The sequence below is a fragment of the Scomber japonicus genome, chromosome 21 (genome assembly GCF_027409825.1).
Source record: "Scomber japonicus isolate fScoJap1 chromosome 21, fScoJap1.pri, whole genome shotgun sequence".
NCBI lineage: Eukaryota > Metazoa > Chordata > Actinopteri > Scombriformes > Scombridae > Scomber > Scomber japonicus.
In genome coordinates, this window is record NC_070598.1 from 7,877,001 (window position 1) to 7,901,983 (window position 24,983).

A 24,983-nucleotide genomic window follows, 5' to 3' on the forward strand; every position below is an offset into this window, starting at 1 on the left:
TTTTTAAGGATTAAATATTTTTAGAAAACCATGTAAATCCAGATCCAATGGTTACATAATAACACAGTATAAATAATGTTAAGCATTTCATAATATATAATAAAGTCTTAAATTGGTTACTTTGGAATTGTATGTACACAGTCTTGTAGATGTGTTTCTAAAAGCCCTAGTTATTAATAAAGTGATGGAGAGGAAATGCCAGTTTTAAGGTTCATCATCTCACACTACTACTGTCTGTTTATGGTTGATTGATTGAAAATCTTTTCAGGCTCTGTGATCAATACTTTTTTGATGTGTGATTTGTGGACAGCTGATGAAGGTGGACTGATGTTTGGTTGGAAAATGCATCCTCGCTTGAAAAAAAAGGTATGTTTTGGAAATACGAGGACAAGTGGTGCATACAAATTTACTTCTAGAAAGCAGTTTCTCTGGTTTCCAACATTACCTTTTTTTTCCTTTAAATATATAAAGGCAACTTTGTGGAGGCCTGTTTTTCTCCTGTTGAATGTGCATCCTCTATTTTTTGTAAATAGTAAACCCATCTATAAGCGTGTCCTCTATTTATAGTTGACTCTTTGAAAAAACAGATCTGAAAGTGATAGAGATCTGTCAAAAACAAGGTGAGACAAAGTGTTTTGTAATGACTGATTTGTTTTCAGTTCCATAGACAGCATTGTTTGTACCTTGTCTGTAAGATTAATGAGACAAAGGAAGTACAAGGCAGAGCTCACGTGATCACTTGGCTTGTGAAATGTCCCTGATTGCTCATAACTCGGTCTTCCAGTTTGCTTGTATGTAAACTGTTCAAGTTGCTGCACCTAAGTTTCCATTTCATTTGCCCAGTGACAAAGCACCAGCCAGGAAGCGTGTTCTCAATATCACAACTGTCAAAATCTGTTCAGCATTTGGAATCAAGGCCTCACAGTATCAAATATCTACATATGCACAAACAAACAATAAAAAAAATCTAAGCTAAGAATTCTCCAGGTTGTGCACTTCACATCATTTCTATACATCACGGCTTGTCCTGCACCCCGAGAAGGAACCTGTCATCAGAAGGATCTTCATCGGTCTCAAGAGCCTGATGGACTTTCGTCCAGAACAGCTCAGCGTGGTCCGTGGCTCGGGGCCAGCTCAGGTAGGTACGCCTCTTCAGCAGTTTCCTCATGCGGTAGTAAGGAGCGAGATGAGACGTGGGAATCTCCTCTAAGAACACCAATATCAGCACGTCCTTCTGCTCTTCGAATAGACGGAAGCTAAACAGGAGGAGGAGGTGAAGATGGATGAGGCAGAAGACAAAACACCAACCCCCCCCACCCCCGTGTGAAAATTCCCTTCAATGCAACTATTATTGACCCCGTCTGTTTGGACTGTTCCTTCTTTCCTTCCTTTCCTTTCCTTTCCTTTCCTTCCCTTCCCTTCCCTCCTTCCTTCCTTCCTTCCTCCCTTCCTTGTTCCTCCCTCCCCTCCTTCCTTCCTTCCTACCTTCCTTTCTTTCCTTCAAACCTTCCTCCATCCCTACTTTCCTCCCTTCTGTCTTTCTTTCCTCCCTCCTTTCCTTCCTTCTTCCTCCCTTCCTCCCATCCTTCCTTGACTCGAGGACAACAGGAGGGTTAAGAAGCATTTAAGAAGTTTGAGTCCATGAATAAATGATGGAATATTTCCTTAGTAGATGATGAGAGCAATTATGGACAACAATGATATTCTACAGCACAGAGGAATAACATATATATCAGGCTCTGGATACATACACAATACATGTAAACAGTTCAATTCATTCATGACAGTAAGAGAAAAAAACTGTCAGCCATATCCTTTAAGGTACCTGGAGTTATTTTAGTTTCTTACCTGAGTAAGGCATCCAAATTGAAGATTGCCTTAGGTTTAAGATATGTTCGAGGTAACAGTAACTATATATCTTTGGTTATGTATAGTTGTTCTTGGCATGAAAAGACCTTACTCACTTTACTTTAGGTTTCATTTCTGCAGACTGGCCTGTTATGTTATACCTAACAACAGCAGTAAACAGTTCACATTTCCTGTTGGGCACAAAGGAACTTTATCCATATCCTCTTTTCTTCGTCTGCACATCTAAGTACCACAAGACATGACACAAAAAAGCTAATTTCCTACTTCTCTGTTTTAAAAAAAAAAGTGGAACAGATTTATTTTGCTGCAATGAAAGCTAGTATCTATTCTATTACAACACTGATATTAAATACATAAGTGAATCATGAATGACATACTATAAATATGATTATGGTCAATCAATAAGCACAGCCAGTGATGGATTTTCGTATCAAAGAGAGACACTTCATACAGGCTTAGTGAGGCGTTACACTAACATACGTCTCAGTTCAGGCACATTTATAGTCAGCAGACACTTTACCTGGCCGTCTGAATCTCTCTGGAGCACCATTCACTCTCGAGGTATTTGCGACTGATCACACAGATGGTCTTTCTGCTTCCATAGATGGCGTCTGTGATGTTGTCTATAATGGCCCTCCCTGAGACAGACAAAAGGAAAAGGTAGAAGAAATAAGTTGGTGAACTGGATTCTTCTCTATAGTCCCTCTGAAGGTACTGTGGTGACACCCTGTGGAGTACAGATGAATCTACAAAATGAGAACATCAACTGTGATAAGTAAAATGCTTCTGTATGTATTGATTGCCAGACTACAGCTGTCCATGTTAGGGCACACACTGAAATCAGATGGCTTCTTTGAGACTTTTTTCTATTCAGTGGGCTCAACTGAACATGAGAGAAAAAAAACACAAATTCATTAGACTGCATTATAAACTTTTTGAAGCACCCATACCTGGCTGGAAGTCTCGATGATGCAGACACAGTTTCCAGCCTTGTTCTCCCTCCAGTTTTGGCAACATCTCTCCGATGACCCAGGGCTCATCATGGATGTTATAAGAGATAAAGGCATCATACTGATTTGGAGATTTTTTGTTCTTTTTGTCCAACAGCAAAGCCAAGAAGAGGTAGTAGGCATAAACCACCTGCCATCTCAGGAAATGGTAGATGAAGGATGCCAGCATAAACAGGAGGATTGTACATGTGGTGGATACAAAGTAGATGAAGCCAGTGTCCACTATGCAGGATCGCATATCAATGTCTAACAGTTTCATACCTTTAACATTTGGAGGATAGTTGCACACAAAGTTGTAAGCGTCAAAAACTTGTGTTTGGTTTAGGTTTTCCACCCACTGGACGAAGAATGCATTGTCGCAGTCACAGGTGAAACTGTTACCTTGAAGATCCACATATTCAAGAGCTGGTACGGAATTTATGACATCTTCACGGATAACTGAGAATTGATTCTTTCTTGCCTGCATGTACTGTAGCTTGCTAAGGTTGGCTATTAGAAGGAAATCTAGAGACAGAAGATTTGTTCTTGATATGTACAGGGTTGTAAGGTTTTGAATTGGGGAAAATAAAGCAGGAGAGACATCTGTAAGGTCATTTGAACTAATATCAAGGTGTTGCAGTTGAGGTGTGTAATTAAACATGCCTACATCCAAGGATAAAATTTCAATGTTCCTGATATCCAAATACAATAGATTGGTCAAACCTTCTAAGATATTTTGAGGCAGCCCTGGAGACTTTCCCCTGTGATGTTGTGAAAGAAGAGACAATGTCTCAAGACGAGACAGCAGAGAAAATGGGGGATCGGACCTATGTGAGGTAGAGTCATAAAAAATTTGGTTGTTCCTCAAATCTAATCTCCTTAAATTGATCAGGTCTTTGAAACTACTTTTGCATATGCCTTCGCCTGTAATTTCATTAGATTGTAGTAGCATATCAGTAAGATTTTTCATTCCAATAAAAGAATTTTTTCCAAGCCTTTTTATTTTATTCTCATATAATGACAAATTCTGGAGGGCCTGCAAGCCCTTAAAGTACCCTTCTTTGATGGCATCAAGATGATTTTCATTCAAATGCAATCGTTTCAGATTTAATAAGTGTTTACTGAAAGCACCGTTTAATTTAGTAATTTTATTTTTCTGTAGCCTTAAGACCTGCAAGCGTATTAAATCCTTGAAAAGACACTGTTTTAGTTCTGTGATTGTGTTATTTTTAAGGGTGAGCTCTTTGAGTCTTGTCATATTGGCAAAATCATGACAATCAAGTGAGCTGATTACGTTACTGCCGAGATCCAGCTCTACAAGAGTTGGTATCGTCCTTATGACAGATGGAACAGCTGAAAGCTTGTTCTTTCTCAGACTCAAGATCATCAGACCCCGAAGAGTTCTGAAGGAGTTATCAGAGACATTTGTTATCTGATTCACTCCTAAGTCTATCTCAGTTATATTAATGCATGCCTGAAACAAATCTGAAGAATTGAGATTGTTATTTTGGAGTTGGAGTTTGGACAGTGTTGGGATAGTGCAGGAAACGTTGATTATTGCTGTAACGTTATGTTTAATTTCATTCATTCTCAAAGTTGTCAGTGAGGTGTCGAAGCTCTCAAGTAATGTTTTTGTGACATTCAAAGGCAAACGAAGCCCAGTAATATCAAGAGTGGTCACTCTAAGAAAAGTCTTGTTTCTCACCTCCCATGTTATATTTTTCTTTCTTTGAGAGTCGCCGAGGCTTAACCTGGAGAGATTAGGAAAAACATCTGCAGTAAACCTAAAGACTCTAATTGGATTCTCAGACAAATCAAGGGAAGCAAGGGCGACTGAAGTGTTCGTCAGCTCCCATGACTGAAAAATGCTTATATAGCTTTTTTTAATTATTAGTTCTTGTAGTCGTGGGAGGTGCTGGAATATAGAACTAACTATTGTTATGTCTTCCAGTTTATTGAAGGAAATGTCCAATGTTTTCAAGTTTGTCAAGGGCTTAAAGGAGCTGGATGCCACAGCTGAGATTTTATTACTTCTTATTCTTAGCTCTGTGAGATTGCTCAAACCCTCAAAAATACCATCTTCCAGTTTAGTAAGTTTATTGCTATTTAGAGTTAACTTATTGAGGGAGATCAGATTGGCAAAGGCACCTTTATCAATCTGTGATATGTTGTTTCCTCCGAGGTCTAGCACTGCCAAAATTGGCAGATTTTTGAAATCTGAAACTTCTATTTTTGAAATTTTGTTTCCAGACAAGTCAAAACCTGTCACTGTTGATGGAATATCTTGAGGGACAGCGTTGAGTTTCTCGTTGGAACAAATGGCATTATCGTAACTAATATGGCAATGTTTCAGTGCAAATCCTGTGACTGGAACCACAAAACAGCTGATACTCAGAAAGAGGAAAATAATGCTTATGTCAGACCACTTGGATCTGCCTTTAAGCATTGGATTATCCTCTTTCACTCCGAGAGCCATTTGGACCAGTCCAACCAGCAAGGGTATGCAATTTCTCAGAATTCTCAAGATGTAGTCCAACTTGTGAATAAAACTATACAGAATGTATAGAATGTAGTCCTGGAAATACAATAAACAGACAAATATGGACCATCAACAGGAGTAAAAAACACTTAAAATTAGAATATTATTATAAATGGTGCAATGTGCCATAATGCGAACTTAAAAAAAATCATCATCATCTAAAGATTACTGGGTTAGTTTTACCCATATCTGTTATTTTGACCCAATGTTACACACAACAAACTTTAGCTTAAAAACTGTCACAATTACAAATGTATTGTTTCTTCATTTCAGGTTTAAGACATGTTCAAGGTGACAGTAACTATGTAATGCTGGTAATGTATAATATTTCTTAGCATGAAAAAAGACTGGCTCATTACTCCCGGTCTATTATGACATAACCGCAGTAAGCAACTCTCATTTCCTATTGCAGCATAAGGGAACTTTGTCCAATTTTGTGTGCCATAAAAAATACTACACAAATACTAACTTCCTTCTTCTGTGTTTAAAAAGTGTTCTAAAAGTTAATGTCTATTATATTACAACACTGATATAATACGGGCTTAGTGAGGCATTATACTGACTTACGTCTCAGCTCAGGCACAATTCTAAAGATGAAGTCGACTTGTGAATAAAATGATACACTATACTTTACAATAAAACAGACAAATATGGACCATCAACAGGAGTAAAAAATACTCAAAAGTAGAATATTATCATAAATTGTGCAATGTGCCGTTATGGACAGTAAAAGAAAAACATCATCATCATCACACAACAAGCCTTAACTTTAAAACTGTCAAAAATGTATTGCTTCTTGTACAAAGCAATGTTCAAGTGACATTCAAAAGATAAACAAGTCATTAACAATCAATAACAACCCTAACCCTATAAGTTTAAAAAGAGCAGATTATAATAAGTTAATAATAACTTTGGGTAAATGATCGCACAGTAAAATAAAAATGACACTAAAATTGGGTCAAAACAATCCCTTTTTGACCAAGTGACTTTCAGAGTGTTGTTTCTTTAACCTTATCAGAAATGTTTATGCTAAAAATGATAATAGAATAAAATAAAATAAAAATAATAATGAGTAGAATAAGAAGAATGAACATGTAAAAAAATACTAGTTACTGCTACTTACTGATGAGAGATGATTAATGAGTGTTGTGTCATCTGATCCCCACACAGTCTTCCTTCTTTTATTTATATCAGGGTGGACTTAACCATTAGGCAAAACCCCTATAGAGGACCCCTACCTGCTATAGATTCATTGTGATGTTTAGACATGAAACATAGAAGAATGTGTTACTATTCTAACTCATTACAACCTGAAATTAATTACAAAAGGCCCCTAAAGCATATTTTTAAAAATCATTGTCAGTGTGCAACCTCCTCCCGCCCCACACACTAGAGATTAATGGACTATTCCATGAAAACTCCCCAAGTTTCAACCTGCATTTGAACACAACATCAAACAGTGAAACAGAGTTATCATAGAGTGCATATTTAAAGAAAAAGGGAGAAAAAAAAGAAGGTTGTTTTTGGGGAAATGGGCCATTGGAATCATTCAGCTTTTAGTTGAAGAGGACATAGATCAAAAGATCTATTGCAGATTTGAAATAATGCTCCCTTGCCATTGTCTCTCTTCTCTTTTTCAAAGAATGGGGAAGTTAGACTAACTAGTGGGAGGGTTGCTTTTTGTGAGGAGCTGTGACTTACCTGCAAATATTATGATTTACTCAAGCAAGCCTCTTATCATTCAAGGGGATAATAATTCAAGATAATGTTCTCCACTTCAAATATAGATTGTGGTCTAGACAATCCCTTTTATTCAAATACATCTCTTTTACTTCTTTTTTTACCCTTTCATGCATGAACAACAATCAACAGTTCATCTTTTCTGCTCATACATACAGTACCTTCAATTCTCATAAAGAAAAAATAAGGGCTGTTAAGGCAGTTTACTGCTCAAATTCACTGAAACGACATGATACAGACACATGATGAATAAATAAACAGGTTTAGAGGGTGACAAAGTGGAAACCTGAGTAATTACATCAATCATAACTTGTTTTGGTCTAATGCTCAGACAGGTTCACGGTAGATTGGTTTGAGATATACAGACATCCTGAAGTCTACAAATACAGTATATGCATATACATTTGTGCACACTGGTCAGGGTAATATACTGTGTATAACTTTATTTTTGATCTGTTCTGCTAAATTGCCCTCCTCAGATCAATTAAGTTTGATCTAAGGCATACTTGTGTTCACAGGGTATATTTACTCAGATGATGTCCTTTCTGAAGTATTTGTACTTTTTCCATTTTCTGCCACTTCAGGTAAGTATTGGACTTTTTTTTTTTACTCCACTAAACCAAATTCACAAAAAGACTGTATGTTGGCTTCCTCAAATATTACGCAATGGTACTATTTAATCAACCCAGCAGTATATAAAGTAGTTACAATTACTTTTTGCTAATAGTACTCAACTTATAGTGCATTTTTATATTGTTATGACCTAACCCAACAATAACACATTTTTGCATTTCAGGTTATGGTAATGCTACTGTACCTTGCATCAAAGTTGACACTAGCTACTTTAGCTAACGTTTAGCAGGCATCATAATCATGTAACATTACATTTACACAATACTATCATAGTCTTGGTGTAGCCTAGTGCTATGTAAATCAATTACAGGAAGAAAACATGAGTGGAATTTACTTTGGTGACTAACGATGAGTCTAACTGTGAGACAATGCTTTATGAAAGGCCATGTACTCTCAATACCCCTTTTCACTTCATCATATTAATTACTAGTTCCTTCACTGATGATTTAGCTGTGGGATGACCTTGGTGTAACAGTTGACGGCCACACAGCAGTTTCAGGATAAACCTAACAGAGGAAGTACAGTATGTCACATGAAATACAAATATTATGAACACTTGCTTTAACTAGCTAAACCATTTTGTGAGGTTTAGAAGAAAGTTTTTAATGAGTCTTCCAACTACTACTGTATATAAGCAACCTTAAAAAGCTGCATATGGCATTTTAGTCGCCTCAAATGGCATCAAAAAACATTTAACATATCAATCTTAATAATCTCATAATCATATTCCAAACACAGGGTCAAAAAAAGAGGAACAGAGGTTGAAGTGATAAGTGAGGATATAATGTTATCAGTATTTCTGCATTTGACTCATTCATGGTTCTCTCTTCTGTAAGTCCTTCATCCTACTAACTGACTGCTGACTGTAGCCTCATATTAAACGGACAGTTAACCCTCACATGCTGTTCATATTCCGACATAACCACACATAATTAGTCTCTCGAATTATTAATGAATGCTTCATCAGTTGCAGGTAAATGTGTGATTAATTCTTAAGGAAGCTTCCAGAGAGCAGATATACTTTCATTCTTCAGTTTTTATGCTTTTTGTTTATGAATAATTTAAACAGTTACAATCACACCTATGTTACATAAAATAAGGGAACATGACAAGTTCAATGAATCATATTAAATGTGAAGAAAACAGTATTTAAGGTGCTTTTCCTGCTCTCAAATGTCAAAATTGAGTCCTTACATACTGTTCAGGGTCGGAGAATTGTGCTATCAATGTTATCATCTAACTCTTGAAAGATGGTGAATCAGCATGTTTCTCAATCTTTATACCTACGACCAAGCATTTACTCTTGTTGTAAGCACGAAGTTTAAACTTTATAATCACAAGTTTGCAAATGTCACTCATCTTAAAAAGAACAGTCTATAGCCATGCTCCGTGATGTAATATTTGGACAGTGGTGATTTGAGCTAAATGCTAACTTTAGCATGGTAACATCATGCTCAGAACGACATTGCTAACATGCTGGAGTTTAGCAGGTGTAACGCTTGCTATGCTTACATTTGCTAATTAATGGATCACCAACCTTAATGTAATTGATCCAGAGGGAGACATGAATGTCTGTACTTAATTTCATGACAATAGTTGTTGAGACATGTCACTGAAAAGCACAAATGCCAACCTCTTGGTAGCACTAGAGGAAAAGTCTGCATCATATCACAAAATCATAGTGATTTAATGTCTGGGATACATTAATATCTACAGGTTTAGTGAAAATGACCCATGTCAATGTTGAGAAAGTTCAATGGATAAGTGAATATTTAGACCTGCTGGTGGCATATGAGGAAACGTCAGAGAAGCATCAAAGTCATTGGGATTCATTTACTAGGGACCAGTGGCTCCAACATGACTTAAAAACCCTTGTCTGTGCTTTTACATTATTTTAGACTAGGTTTTTTTTCTCAGGTCTCCCTCAAAACCTCTGAGCTAACTTATCCTGACAAAGAAAACTAAACATATCACACACATTCACATGCCTTTGCACTATAGCTTCCAGTATGTCATGCAATAATAGAGTAATAATAGAATAATAGAGAAGTCCTGCTGCTGTATTTCCTCATATGACCAACATCAACACTTTTCCAGAATCACCAGCAGAGGTCTCAGTTGGAAAAGGAAAGTCTTAATGTCCTTGCTCTGTTTTCTGGATGACTGCTCTCTACTCTATAGTGTACGTGTATACATCTACCTACAGAGCAGATGACGCAGCAATGAATCAAATCAAAGGAATACAGATCTGATTTGATCTTCATTAGTCTACTTGTTGTTCCCGGATTCATTGAAACTAAACTCTATGTGCAATGTATTTGTTTAGCTGCATCCCTATGTGTAAGTGTGAACTGTTTGTGCATGTGCGTGAAATGTTTGAAAGGTGAGTAGTTCAGTTTAGCATCCCACTGGTGTGCATAAATATGTATGAGAATTCATCAGTGAGACTCTGAAATGAGTTATGCACCCAAACACAAAACATAGACAGTGTGCAATGCTGCAGCACTGGACATATGGCAAAGATCCAAAGGGGTGTATGTTCCCACATGTTCCTTCCTTATAGATTCAGGAAGGACAGTGGACAGTGGGAAGGAAGTGGGATTAAACTGAAGATGGAGTCAGTGGGAACCTTTTTACCCAGTGAAAAACTCTAAAGGGGTCAGTTTACTAAGAGGTTTGTTTTAAATTGAATAGACACACATTGGTTGTTAGATTTATCTATTTATGATCAGGTGATGGGATATTTACCTCAAATTTTTGTTGCCACCCCAAAACAAGTTTTTGGAAAAACATTTACTCCTGATTTTTTTCAATGCATCATGAGAAAAATTATATTATGAATTATATCCATTGTATTGCTGGAAGTAGACATGGGTTTCTCAAAACTTGACTTGGATAAATAAAACTTGGACTTGGTTTCACTGCATTTCCACTTTCTTTGGCATCACAGTCTTTGTTTGGAATTGCATTGCAGATTTTAAGCTGTGTTTCACATACATAACAAATGGCAAAAACATTAAAGAAAGCAACATGTTACAACAAAACAAACAAACTGCATGAGTATATTCAAGGTAAACATGTTTAAAATAAAGGTGAACAAGTTGAATGTATGGGATCATCCTGGTGAACGAAGATGCATATCATGTGACCTTAAAATCACAGGTTTGAATTTAGCTCAATTTGCCCAAAAATACTTCAAAAAGTCAACTCGTATCAAGGTACAGCAATACAAAGTAGTCTTTATGGGGAATAACTGCCTTACCCTGCTGTCTGATTCAGTGACTTGCCCAAGGGCCAGGAGTAGAAGGATGCGCTGTTTTCTGTCACATTGAACAAAAACATCTTTTAAATGAATAAATGTAATGCAAATATAAAACACATACACCATCACATCTAAATGCATTTTTGTACAATTGTAATGGACCAATTTAGGGTATTACTGCAGAAGAAAGGAAGAAAAGGAATAGCCTGAGGGTACAGAGAAATGATCTGAGGTTGGCTGAGGATTCATTAAGTGTCCTCTCAGAGCCAGCTGAGGCAGGAAATGTGTAGGTACCCCGTGTTGTCTGTCCCCAGAGTAACTCGCGCGCACACATACATACATGCACGCACGCAAGTACGCGCGCACACACACACACACACACACACACACACACACACACACACACACACACACACACACACGGCCTGATTAAACATCTTCTGAGAATATCTTTCCCCCATCATATCTGCATGATCCTATTGCTCGCAAGGGAAATACAGTGATAGGTGCGCGTGGAGCCACCCACGGGGCGCGGGCACGGCTTAATCATATCTGGGGAGAGAGAGAGAGAGAGAGAGAGAGAGGGGAAGAGAGAGTCCAGTGTGACTTATCTATCCTACACTGCTGCTGTCGGTAACGGAGTGGTTGCGCACACACCTACACCTACACACACACACACACACCCCACACACACACACATACCGGGAGCTCAGAACCGGGCTGGCTCACTGAGAACAAGGCAGGGAAGAACGAGAAAGAGACAGGCGACACATGTCAGAACGGATCGGGCAGGGGAATGTACCGGATTCCGCTGCACACACGCACTGAGGGCTGCGCTGCGTTAACGGGACACGACACGGGGCTCCAGGGGCCGGAGGACAGGACCGGGATAGTGTGAAGGAGTCACCTGGGTGCGGAGGGAGGGAGGAGGGAGGGTCGGAGGGGGGGAGGTGTGCCGACTGACAGAGCTTTGTTTTGGGTGAACACTGCTTGCGCGCAACGGAGAGTCAGCGCAAAGTTTCCTCGATGGCGCTGGTGATGGAGCCGGTGAGCAAATGGAGCACAAGCCAGGTGGTGGACTGGATGAAAGGTAGGACACACACAAAAAAAAAAAAAACACACGCTCACGCACGCACGCACGCACGCACGCACATAAACACACAAATGCTATATGATCGATTCATGGTAGAAATCTCACACGCGCGCACACACACACACGCACACACACGCACACACCTGGATGCAGATAAACATGCACACACACAAACTGCGTGAACAAATTCATCATGATGAATATTAATGCAGGGGAGACAGGGGCTGCCAAGATGTGATGTTGTGTGGGAGGTGTATACTGTGTGTGTGTGTGTGTGTGTGTGTGTGTGTGTGTGTGTGTGTGTGTGTGTGTGTGTGTCCATGCATCATTCTGGCACCTGATGATCAGTGGGTGATGATGTAATGTGTGCCGGCCAAACTTCACTGCTGGGAACAGAGACTTTTACCATGAGAGGAGTAACAGAGATAGATCGATGGGGGGGATGAGCTCAGTTGACAATATAGACGTAAATTAACAACATTGTGAGTGCAGTCAACCTGAGACTAAGAAGCACCAACACAGAAGAAAACTACTTAAAAAAAGAAAAACACACATACACAAAAAAAACTAAAGGAGTGTTTATCTGAAAATGTAATTCAGTTTTGTTTAGAACAGTGCTTGCAGTGATCAAACCACAGATTATAGTCATGCATAATTCAGCAGCCAGGCTGATTAGGTCTGTACCCAGAGGCCTGTGAACATTGTAAAACTCCTTTACACATTTAAAAAAAAAAAAAAAAAAAAAAAAGCTATTGCTGCTGATACATTATGCTTTCCAGCTTCCACACTGCTGTTTGGCAGAGCGTTTCTTACTGTGGAGAGACGGGGCTAATGTAGACAATGTGACGTATTCTGCATTTTCTCTGCAGACACGCTGAGGTTTGATATCAGAAAATGATTAACATCTGGTTTTGGGGTCAGGCTTTAGACACAAATGTCCTCTTGGACTCAGGGATTTATATCTATTACTTTTTCTCATTACAACACACACATGTAGTTCAAGTTCTCAATTACATTGACAATAACAGTTCATATACAGTACATACTGTAGGTGCTAGTCACCTCCCATAACCAAGACCTCCCCAAAACCATACTATAAATGCTGAGTTACCCCAGTGAAGAATGGCACATTGCTCAGATTTATCATCATTATCATCATGATATAGCCCTTATTCTTATGGTTAAATGCACTTTATCATAAGTCCCTTTGAACAAAAAACACTAAATGTAAGATGAATTTTTTTTATTGTTATAAAAGTAGTATAGATCCAGTTTGGCAAAAAACAAACAAACAATGTGAAGGTTAAGTTAATAAAACCATTTTACTCATTATTTTGAATTGGTAGTGACACCATATCCAGAATTTCCCTCCAGGTGCCAGATCAACACAGTTTGCAGTCAAGTTGGGAGCAAAATAATTGGATCTAGGGGTGTTATTGGGTCATAAAACAACACTGGGGATTCCATCTTTTAAATTATACTCCATCTTAACTCTATATTTTTAGTATAATTTCCTACAAGTCAAAAAGGTTGCTGTTTGTCTTTTGCTCCTCTGAGAATGGATGCTGTGGTCAACTTGGAGAGACAAGGGGTATCATATTTAGTTCTAAATTAAGCAGTAATAAGTAATTTCTAAATAAATGGCTGTTAATTGTATTATAATGTACTTAAATATTGACCCTGACTTTGAGTTTGCTGCTTGTAGTTCCTGCAAAGTTTGAGGCAAATTTCTGAAAAGGCAACATAAGCTGCTAAAACCTCCTATTCTCAGGGCTGCAACTCAGTCAAATCTACATGTGAGGAAATCGTAGAAATAATGGGAAACAGGTTATTATAACTAGAAATCCCTGCTTGTGTTGCAACAATATGAACAGAAACTGCTAGTCGCTAATGCAACACCATTTTTTATGTTGCAGTTTCAGCACATTGTAAATCTGTATAGGCTAAAAAACAAGATGTGGGTGTAAAACAGCTAACTCAGTGACTGCATGGTAGCACTAAGTTATAGTTCCTGCTAGCACCCCCTAAAGCATGATGAGACTGTAATGAGAATCTGCCTAGGGTACCCAAACATCCAAGCCACCACTGGTCTCATTTAACACCACATTCCTAGCCTGTGCAGTACTATACTACTACTAAAAACTATAAAATTCAAGAGAAAATATCGTATAGTTAGATAGAATGAAGATCGAACAGATAAAAGTGATTCTGCTTCTAAAAATGTTAACCTGGCAAGTTAATTTCTCTAGACTGTCTTAAAATATAGTTGTAGACACATTTTTCTTGCCACAATCATTCCTCCTGTTCATACTGACCATTAGAAGATCACTTCATGATTCACTTTCAATGGAAATGATGGAGGAACAAAATCCTCCATCACAATCCTCCTTCTGTGCAAAAATGTAATTAAAAGTTTATCTAAAGCTAATATGAAGCTTTATCTGCCCAAATGAGTCAAATCAAGTAGATATCTTCCAATGTTACCATCTTTTTAGTGCCAAGTCCTTCTTTTTGTTACCATGCTTCCACTGCAGCTCAACAGGGAAACACTGTCAGAGGGAATATAAAGAGAGAATTTGATGCTAAAAGACTGTAAATGTGGCAGATATCCACTTGATATGACTAACTCAGACTGCTGGAGTCTCATATAAGCTTCAGATAAACCTTTAAATGCATTTTTACCCAACATGACTTTAATCCCCATCACTTGAAAGCACATTTGAAGAGGATCTTTTAATAGTCAGAATGAACAAGGAGGAATAATTTCAGCGAGGAAAACCTCTTTCAGTGTTTATATCTACACCTGTTGTTTCAAGATTTCAAAATTGTGACTTCATCCTTTAAGGTATGTTTTTTTTTAATTTCATTATAGCGCCTCCATCAGACAAGTCCTTATAGAACATCTTAACATCGTACCATTTAAGTCCAAACATGCCACTTCCTGTCTGATAAAATCTTGATGTTTAAAATTTGAACTTTTGACCTTAATTAACACCGTCTTTAAGTCCATCAGTGCCACTTCTCTCTTGCTGGAACGCACGCACACAAGATGCATCATTGCTCTATGTCTCATCAGGCTTTGATCACAAACACAGCCTGATCCAAAATTCCACCCTCCACATGAACTGAGAAAAAAAAATGACTAATAACACCTAATCTTAGCAATAATTGTTATTCATGTCAGTTTGGTGCATAAAAAGCAGGTCAGGGAATCTGTTGGCACACAGGCATCAGTAAAATGCAAATAGAAATCGTGACAAAGATTTATTTACATGTTATACTGTGTCAGTTACTTAGAGCCTCACCATGGATGGGTTATCAGTTGGTCATGTGCAAATGGCATGTGTTTGTATGTGCCTCTATGTATGTATGCGTGTGTATGTGTGTGTGTGTGTGTGTGTGTGTGTATGTGCAGTCAGTGCGTGGGTGGATAGTGAGCTGTTCATCTCAGACCGTCTGTGCAGAACAGCTGACAGACACACACACCCGCTCTGAACAGAAGGCTCCACCCGGGTCCTCGGACATTTGCTCTCACACACACACATACACACACACACACACACACACACACACACACACACACACACACACACACGCATACACACACGTGGCATGCCTTTGTGTGGTATTCGGTTCTTACTGGTTCTCCTGGGTGTGTCTGTGGCGACAGAGGGAAACATGATACTGTATTTGTGTGTGTGTGTGTATGTGTGTGTGTGTGTACAATAGCATGTACAGAACACATATGCCACAGGCGTTTGGGGCCAAAAGGTCTAGGCATTGTTGATTTGGCGACAGTGAAGCGTTGGCGCGGCTGAGGCTAAAACAGTATGGGAGTGGTACACTTCAGTGGTAATATGAGAACTTACATTGCACAGAATGCTGGGAATTTCGTCCCATGTTCACCGTCATCTGTTCATACAGGAAGCCGGGCTAAATTTCTCCTCATTTCAATTCATTCATTTAAGGATCGTCAGACATGATGTAAATCAGCTGTAAATTTGCTGTGACACCTCTCAAGCACTTTTGATGACGCCACTGTTGTAAGAAAAGGCTGCCAGAATGATATTCCATGTGGGTTTGATCTTTTTTGGACTAAAGATGAAACACGATTAGAGAAATGAGGGTGTAGATTCCCTGAAAACACTCTTCAGTTTGCTTGAGAAAAGCCAAGTCCTGTGTTTGTTATGCACACTGAGCAAACAAGTGATGCACAGGGGAATTTTAGTTTCAAGTGTTTCTGTCACTGAGAGGCCAAAGACACTCCAGCATGACACAGCTCTTGGTTGCTGCATTATTGTCGCAGGCTCAGTGTTGTTCAATGCATCAGTTAATGTTGATTTAAATGATTTTAGTACTTTAAATTAGTTTAAAATACATACTGTACTGTAATGTAATATTATTTGAGACAAAGTTTTTAAAAGGTGTTAATTGAGACAAACAAATGTAGACTAATAAAAAAATGCACTTTTACGATGAATCAGCAATTCAACCAAGAGCATGAATTTTCCTTTTTTTTTTTTTTTTTTTTTACATGTGACAAACTTAACTTAATCTAAACATCCACTTACTAGCTTTCTGACTCTTTCAAATACATCCCAGCGGTGGTTACATGATAACAATAAGAAGAGGAAATGCATTTTAACATTAATAAACAACTTGGCCATTTTGTAGAGGCCCACAATTTGAAAACTGTGCAGTCAGTAAAAAATTTAATCTCAGAGGAACTGAGAAATGCTAAAATAAAATCTATTGAATTTGAAAAGCAGACGCTGTGGATGCACTGGTGAGCCAGGAGGGAGATCTTGTATTCCATCCTGGCAGGCGATGGTATTAGTATGGTATAGTTGATGTTATATACTATTGTAAACTGTTAAACTCAGATGGAGAAGCGGTGAACAAAAAGGCCAGCATCCTCGCCATTCTTCCGTTGCCATGGAGTCTCAAAAACACAGCAGTTAGGTAGCCAGAGTCCACAGAATCCACACAGCTATCCAAAAAAAAAGTCCAACGATGTTAAAGATGCTAAAATGCTATAGAAAACTATGAGTGATGACTTTTCCATTATTGGCTGATTGGACTGACAAATGCAAACATGTTATTGATTTTACATTTATAGTTCAAAAAACTATTGCTATGGCAATCTTCTTTGTGCAAGTTTAAATGTAATTACTCTATTATTATAAATCCTATGTCCGATTCATTTCAAGTGGGTGATAATATTTTTTAGAAATTAACATATTTTCCCATCAAAAGGCTTTTGTGCTCATAGCGTTTAATTAGTGAACATATTTCCATCTGTAAATACCTGATGGGAACAAAGCGTTTACTATCACCTGGAGAATATCCTGCTTCAAAGTGATTGATGTTCTGTTTACTGAGAAATGCAAATTTTCAAGTAGAAAATTTCTAACTCAAGTGAGCGTTTCTTTGGTGTAGCATTGCCTGGAGCAAAGTTGCATTTTCCTTGCTTCGGTTGCCTCTTTCCACTGACTTTTCATGCATGAGGCCTGTGCTTTTTTAAGCCTCTGTAATTGTATTGGCACAAGACTTGATGTGATAGCGAGAGGAAAATAATACAGACAGTCTCGTGGTCGAGGTTTCTCGAACATTATTCAACAAGAAATACACAAAAAACAGCTATTAAAGGAGTAATAGAGTTTGCCTGGTTTATATCCCCGATGCAAGATCATCCCAGATGACGCTGGGATTCAAACTGGCAACTTTCCGGTCGTAAACTCACTTCTAATCACCGCAGGGCTTCCAACATCCTGCATTTACAAATCCCAGGGACAGCGTGAACGCTTGTCTAACTTTTATTGTTACCGAAGCTTCAGAGAGCTTGGACCAGATGACACACAGCCCGACTGGGAGGGCCAGATCTTTTATAGGCCTCTCAAACATCCTAGAAGTCACCACAAAATCTAGTTTTATTAGATATGCATGTCTCTGTGTGTGTGTGTGTGTGTGTGTGTATGTGACAAAGAGATAGAGGGTGTTTGTAGGAGTTTGGCTTGCCTGCTGTTGTGAAAAGTGTGCCTCTGTGGGAGTTAAGTGTGTGAGTCAGCTATGAATCACACTTTTTCTGTACCAATCACACACACGCGCATACATGAACGTACACACACAATGCACACCTGAATTGTACATGCAGACACATGGACACAAGAGTGCATAATGGCACAGATTAGACTCCATTATACTACAAACCCACGTCCACTGAACTGTCAATTTATAGGAAAACGTGAGTAGGAAGATTTTAGTGTTCTTATAGTTGATATACAGTCAAATAATGATCCTATACAGTAGCCATACATACTTTACTGTATGCATATATTACCTGTATAATACTTTCTGTTTTATTCTGTGTGGGGGTGTGTGTGCTCGCTGATGTCACTCACAATTTGAGTCATTAGCATTCTAGGTATTAACGCTCCCCCCCTCTCTGCCAGCAATAAGTGATGTTGATTATCAATGAACTTTTCCTACATGGTGTATCCCCCCCCCCCCCCCCCCCCCCCCTCTGTTTCCCTGCCTCTCTCAGCAGTAGTAACACTTTGCCTGCGAGAGCCAACATTGTTTTAATCAGCTTCACGTCTATTAGGAACCGTACACTATTAACACTCATTAAAACACAAGTCTCGCTGGTGGTGGAGAGAGTGCTCAAATGGCATAATTAAAAAAAAAAAAAAAAGCATTATCATAATTCAAAAGTATACAACCTGGCCAAATGTATGCGGACACACAGACATAACACCTCTTTGGGAGTGCTGGGAATGTCATTCTAGATTCATTTTTCTCCCATTCAGTGATAAAAGTGTGAGGTCGTCCACTGATGGCTCACAGGCAGGCCAGTCAAATTCTTTTTGAATCTGGATAGTGTACTTTATTAAAAGTAAAGTTCCTGAATTCAGACCTAGACCCGCAATAACTGATTTTTTTGGCCATGTGGGGGCAGCAGAAACAAGCTGTAAATGCAACAAAACTGACATATTATCAAATACAGTATAGGGCAAATAGCAAATAGTTACCTGTCTTATTATCAATCATTAATCTTTTAACTCTGGGTTCTGGTCTCCCAATAAAAGGAAATATCTTGAATCATTTGCTGCTAAATGTTCCACCAGTCTTCACCAGCTAGTCAGTGACTTTATCTGTCTGCTGATTTGTGGTGTACAGTGGATCTTTGGAGCATTTTTTTTTTTTTGCTGAAAAACGATGAGCCATGAGATCCAAACCAGGCCAGAGAGCCAAAACTATGAGCTGGAAGAAGTTTTAAAGCTTTCATGACATGAATTGCAGAGTCAGTATGGAATATTACATTTGCAGGTTGAGTATTTGAGTGTCTGCCTGCAAACTCAAAAGTAAATTTGTCCATTCAGTTACTGGCAAGAGTGGAGAAGTTTGAGGAGGGAGTGGGGCTCACATTACTCTACTCCCACTTTCTGTTTAAGTCGGAAATCACTGCACCCCCACAAATGCATACAGTGTACTTTCCAACCAATAGAATTGTTTCAATGCCGTGTTTTGCATTGTTTAAATTCCATCCAAAGCAATCGAGGTGCTCCCAAAGTTTATTTAGGCTATTATAGGCTATGAATTACATTTTCTCATCAGCATGGCATATTGAGAATTTGCAAAGGCGAAACAGAAGGAAACTACCCTCTTTAAAAGTGCATTGTTACTGGACTACTTACTCTATTACTGTGTCTACTAGTGTTAATATTTCACTGTACATACTTTTAGGTCATTTAAGAAATACTTCTACATTTTGAAAAATAAACATATTCCCTTTCTTGTAATGGGAAGATCGATAGCCTACCACTCTGAGTAATATTGATCTTCTCATATTACCCCCGCCAAAAAAGCATAATTTACATTTTTTAGGTTAAATCTTAAAAACCCTTTTGTCATGTTAACAATAAAAACCACATCCATCGTTTAAAAAGAAAAAAAAAAACTGTCCTGATACATGGAAACATGAGACTTGTGGTCGGAAGCAAGCAGCAGCCATCTATTTATCTAGCCATCCACCTAACCCACCCCCTGCTTATATGGAAATCTATCACCTTATACAGATGTCATCGGTCTCATGGCATCTATTTCAGACATTGTGGGAGGCCTTTTTTTAACCACATTACGTGAAGACATGCCCTTCTCTGCCTGTGATCAGCTAGTATAGCCTACTGTTTTCCTTCATTAGTTATGCAGGTAAGATTTAGGCATGAAGACTGAGATGGTAAGGGTGAGAATATTAGGGAGAGAGCCAGTTAGAGGCAGATGATAGGGGAGGGTCTTTGCAGAATGTGGGTGGGGAAAAAATAACACTTGTGGGAATTCTATAGAACTCTATTGGACTACCCAGCATTTTAAAAACTGATGCTAAAGTGATACCTAGTGTGTTAAAAACCAAGTGTCCGTATGTGATGAGTTTGGAGTGAGAAGGTGTGGGAGCGTATGCAAAATACTTTGCATGCAATTTAATTTTTATGAGATCTTTTCCTCTCCTCCTCCTTCCATTTTTTGCTGCCTCTCTTCCTCCGCTCTCTTCCCATCCTCTACCGTCTTTGTTAGTGTGGTTATGATAGATGAGCGTATTATAAAGCTGGGACTATACTGTATTATAAGGCGGGGGAAATCAATGCTCATTCCTCAGAGGTGTGTGTATGTGCGTTTGCCAGTTGGCTGTTTGTTAAGAGGTTAGAAGCTGGATACATTCATTGTTTTGGGAGCCAGGGGCTGCAGCTGAGCCGCTCTGTCTTGATCTGCTTTCCTTTGACTCAGCAAACCCGCTCTGGCCAACTGAATACACACACACACACACATCCACACATTCACACACACACGAACAATGCTCACCCACTTGCTCACTCACACACTCGCACATCTAAAGAGACTGTCCCACACATACAACACAGACGTTATCCAACAGAGAGTAAAGCCTTACCTGGATGATTGCCTAATTGCCCATCCATTACCTCTTCTGCTCCATTCTCTAAACTCTTGTTTCAGATATAGGGTTTGTTTTATGTCCTTTGGAGACTCTTAGCTGGACATGGACTCATCGATAGTGCTGATCTGAGGCCCTTTTGTTTCATAAATCAATAAAACTTCACATAATCCTCCTTGCTCCGCCGTAGTCTCAGCTCTACAAGTGTACGAAAAGTGCTCTTTTATTGCACAGGACAATGCAAAAGCAGTTATTTTTTAAGATGTATTTCCTGTGCATCTATAAATAACTGAGTAATGCTTTTGCAAACCATGCTATACTGGTTCCAAAATAAATGTGGATATGGAGGTAGTGTGATGTTATTAGTGATGCAAACTTGTAGTTGTGGTGGATGGTTTAACATTACTGTCTTGTAACCATCACCATGATTGTGAAATTGATAAATGGGCCAGACCAATATGTCAGCTGAAATTAACTCATTGCAGATACTGTATATCAATATTATTATTGGCATATATATGTCAGCTGATAAATAACAAATTAAAGTACAGAAATGCCAAAGATATGTTTTTAAACAGTGTGACCTTTCTGTAGTTCAATAAAGAGAGATCAATTGGAAGTGCATATTGATTGAAAGTAGCAACAGAGAAAGCTATAGGCCTATGGCAATTTGACTCCATAGAAGCATCTTCATTAAGAGCCATATGAATATATGAGAGAGGACATGCAGTGGAGCCAGCAGGTGGTTGATAGAAACCTTTGGATGAGTCTTCCTGGATATCAAGGCGGGTCTTAGTGATGATGGGGAGGAGATGGGTTGCACAATGGCAGATCTGAAGGAAAGAATAGCAGGGTTGAGATGATAATCAAATGGCACCTAGTCAGAATTATCATTAAGGTGGTTAAGATCACGGGTATTGTGATATTTTAATTGTGAATAGAGGGATTTTGATAGTGTTGGAAAGCAGAAGTGGCAGAGAAGATTCAACTGTAATGAAATAAAGGCAGCATGCAAGGAAAGAGAAGTGTGTTGATAACCACCCTGCCAAATTTTAATGATTTGTGTAAAAAACAGCCTATCTCTGCTCCCAGACGATGTGGGCGTGCCCGTCGAGTTCGATGAAACCCCGCCCCCTACCAAGTGTCACCTGTCAATCAAAGTCACCACCTCTACCCGAAACATGGACGCTACCTCTGAAAGCTTTCTGCCGCTAGCTCAGCTGCTAACTCGTCGGCTAACTCGTCGGCTAACTCAGCTAACTGGCTAACTGTAGACTGTAGTAGTAGTAGTGTTAGATATTAACAGTAACTGGCCACTAGGCAGGTTAGTACGGTGGCCGAGACCCGCCATAGCTGCAAATAAAAGTAACGCTGCAAACAAAAACAAACGCTGCTGCAAATAAAAAGAAACACTGCAGCAAACAAAAAAAAACGCTGCAAATAAAAACAAACGCCGCTGCAAATAAAAGAAACACCGCAGCAAAAAACAAAAAAAACAAACACCGCAGCATATACAGTATCTCACAAAAGTGAGTACACCCCTCACTTTTTTGCAAATATTTTATTATATCTTTTCATGGGACAACACTACAGAAATGAAACTTTGATATGTGTGTACAGCTTGTATAGCTTATAGATTTACTGTTAAATTGTATCAAAGTTTCATTTCTATAGTGTTGTCCCATGAAAAGATATAATAAAATATTTGCAAAAATGTGAGGGGTGTACTCACTTCTGTGAGATACTGTAATAAAAAAAAACAACGATGCAAATAAAAAAAGCCACAACGGAAGTGGATTACCGGGGACTGTTTTTGCCGAAACACCGGAAGAAGAAACAACAACAGGACTACGAATTGGAAAATTGATTCATGGTTGTTCTCAGCTCATTTTTGATTCTCCCCAAATGAGAAAATGAGCGCTCCCCCTCACAGTTTGTCACCGGCAACGTGAGGAACATCCTCAAAGCCACATAAACATTAGGGATGACGGACTGCACACCAAACATCAATATGGTTTTCAGCATGTTTGAGGGTGACTTGTCTGTTTCAGCCAACATGGGGATGAGGATCGGAACTGCAGACACTTAAAACACGCTGTTCCGCTTACGGGACGGGTCGGAGGTTGGGAGGTAGCCACAAGTCCTTCTGAATGTTTTAAACACCAACCCTTAAACATATTTATTCATGCCGTACATTGTTAAAAAGCATAGGTTGCCCTGATTCATTCAAGACCACTCACGAAGTATATTGGTTGCTCACAGCCGTAATAGTATTAGCGATTGGCTCGGCTAGCCACTCAGCTAAAGTAAAAACAGCTATAATCTCTACATACCTTCAAAGTCTTCCCTTTATCCACAACGATCATCTTATGACTCAGGACTTTCTGTACAGCTCGCCAAGTATCCATTCTTGTGAAATATGAAATCCGTTTCCATAACATCGAAATACTTTCCTCAATATGTCTATGTATTTAGTCCAACACGTAACATAATAACACAAATAACAAACCATATACGGTCCCTTTTACGTCTTTTCCTGACCTACACGTACAAGCAACAACAACAACGACAGTAATAAGCTGCCGGAACTATGTAGCCGTCAGTTGTTTCCACTCTCGTTAGTGGTCTCCCCGTGTTAGCCGAAGCTAACAATACACACATTCTCCAGTTCAACTTCAAACCTGGGGCTACATCGCCTGACCAAATAACACATTAAAAAGTACATGTAGCGACATTAAACACTACCATGTTCACTTACTTTCTAGTTCGTTTTCCAATTCGTAGTCCTGTTGTTGTTGTTTCTTCTTCCGGTGTTTCGGCAAAAACAGTCCCCGGTAATCCACTTCCGTCGTGGCTTTTTTTTATTTGCATCGTTTTTTTTATTATATGCTGCGGTGTTTTTTTTATTTGCAGCGGCATTTGTTTTTATTTGCAGCGTTTTTTTTTTGTTCGCTGCGGTGTGTCTTTTTATTTGCAGCGTTTCTTTTATATGCAGCAGCGTTTGTTTTTATTTGCAGCAGCGTTTGTTTTTGTTTGCAGCGTTACTTTTATTTGCAGCTATGGCGGGTCTCGGCCACCGTAGGGTTAATCACTGAGGAGAGCAGAGGAGGGACCATGGTCACGCAGTACGCCAAGTGCTACTTCATGGAGTAGCCATTTTTTGCAGGCTCAGAAAATCAGGAAAAATGAGAGGGTGAGGAACAATTTAAGGCTCTATCTCCACAATTTAGTATAGTTATCAGCCTTTTCACATGTTTTCTGTAACCATTTTCCAACATGTATAATATGTTTAGAAGTAAATCAATGAATTGACTTCAAATGGACTTTCTCCAAAAGCTTAATTTAATTGTATAAAATCATATAGTTTGTCCAGCAGAGTGTAGTGGCAAATATAGGCTATATTTCAACTGTCTAGTACATTTTCTGGCTGCAAAAAAAACAAACCAAAAAAAAAAAAACAAATATAAAGGGACCTAGTAAAAATGTTTATTGGGTTGTGTAAAGAAATTTCATCAGTTTTTTTTCTTTTTTTCTTCTTTTTAAAAAAACAAAAAAAAACAGCCTCAAAAACCCTGTAGCGTATGAGTCAGAATATAATACTATCTAGTGCCACAGTAAAGGTTGCAACAGGTCTGTGAGTGAAAACACAAGCAGTGGTGTAAATGCCCTTCTTGAGACTGACTTTGAATGTCAAAAAAAACCTCCAAGACTGTTAAAAGATTTGAATTTTTAATGCTAACTTCAGTTTCTTTTTGCAATGCAAATTACACCGTGGCTATATGTGTTCTCCACAGGTCCAGTCTTAAAATAAATATCATAGCCTGCATTGGAAAACAGTGAGAAAAGAATCCTGAGTGACTGTGAATGTGTCATTTATTAGCTAAGGTTTTCAAATGTACTGTTATGGT

General features: G+C 38.7%; 2 protein-coding genes across 2 annotated transcripts in view; one reads left to right on the plus strand and one right to left on the minus strand.

Annotated features, from left to right (window-relative positions):
- Positions 1-1,015: 1,015 nt before the first annotated feature.
- Positions 1,016-11,112, minus strand: LOC128382850 (toll-like receptor 13). Its single transcript, XM_053342847.1, has 6 exons — positions 11,098-11,112; positions 4,792-4,851; positions 4,158-4,261; positions 2,820-3,619; positions 2,390-2,507; positions 1,016-1,256 (listed from the first exon to the last, which is right to left on the minus strand). Exons 1-6 carry the CDS (start codon positions 11,110-11,112, stop codon positions 1,016-1,018), a joined length of 1,338 nt encoding a protein of 445 aa, XP_053198822.1.
- Positions 11,113-12,058: 946 nt separating this feature from the next.
- The window catches only part of cnksr2a (connector enhancer of kinase suppressor of Ras 2a), a 47,045-nt gene continuing 34,120 nt past the window's right edge, over positions 12,059-24,983 (plus strand). The window contains exon 1 of the mRNA XM_053342320.1: positions 12,059-12,122. Within this exon, the coding sequence (XP_053198295.1) occupies positions 12,059-12,122 (64 nt within the window). The remainder of the gene's footprint in view (positions 12,123-24,983) is intronic.

Bases quoted from the DNA above. Each gene is read 5' to 3' on its own strand.
- LOC128382850 (XM_053342847.1), bottom strand. The intron at 3,620-4,157 runs GTAACGTAATCA...ACAACATCACAG, and splicing joins TGTAGAGCTGGATCTCGGCA to GGGAAAGTCTCCAGGGCTGC. The intron at 2,508-2,819 runs GTATGGGTGCTT...TGTCTGTCTCAG, and splicing joins TCATCGAGACTTCCAGCCAG to GGAGGGCCATTATAGACAAC.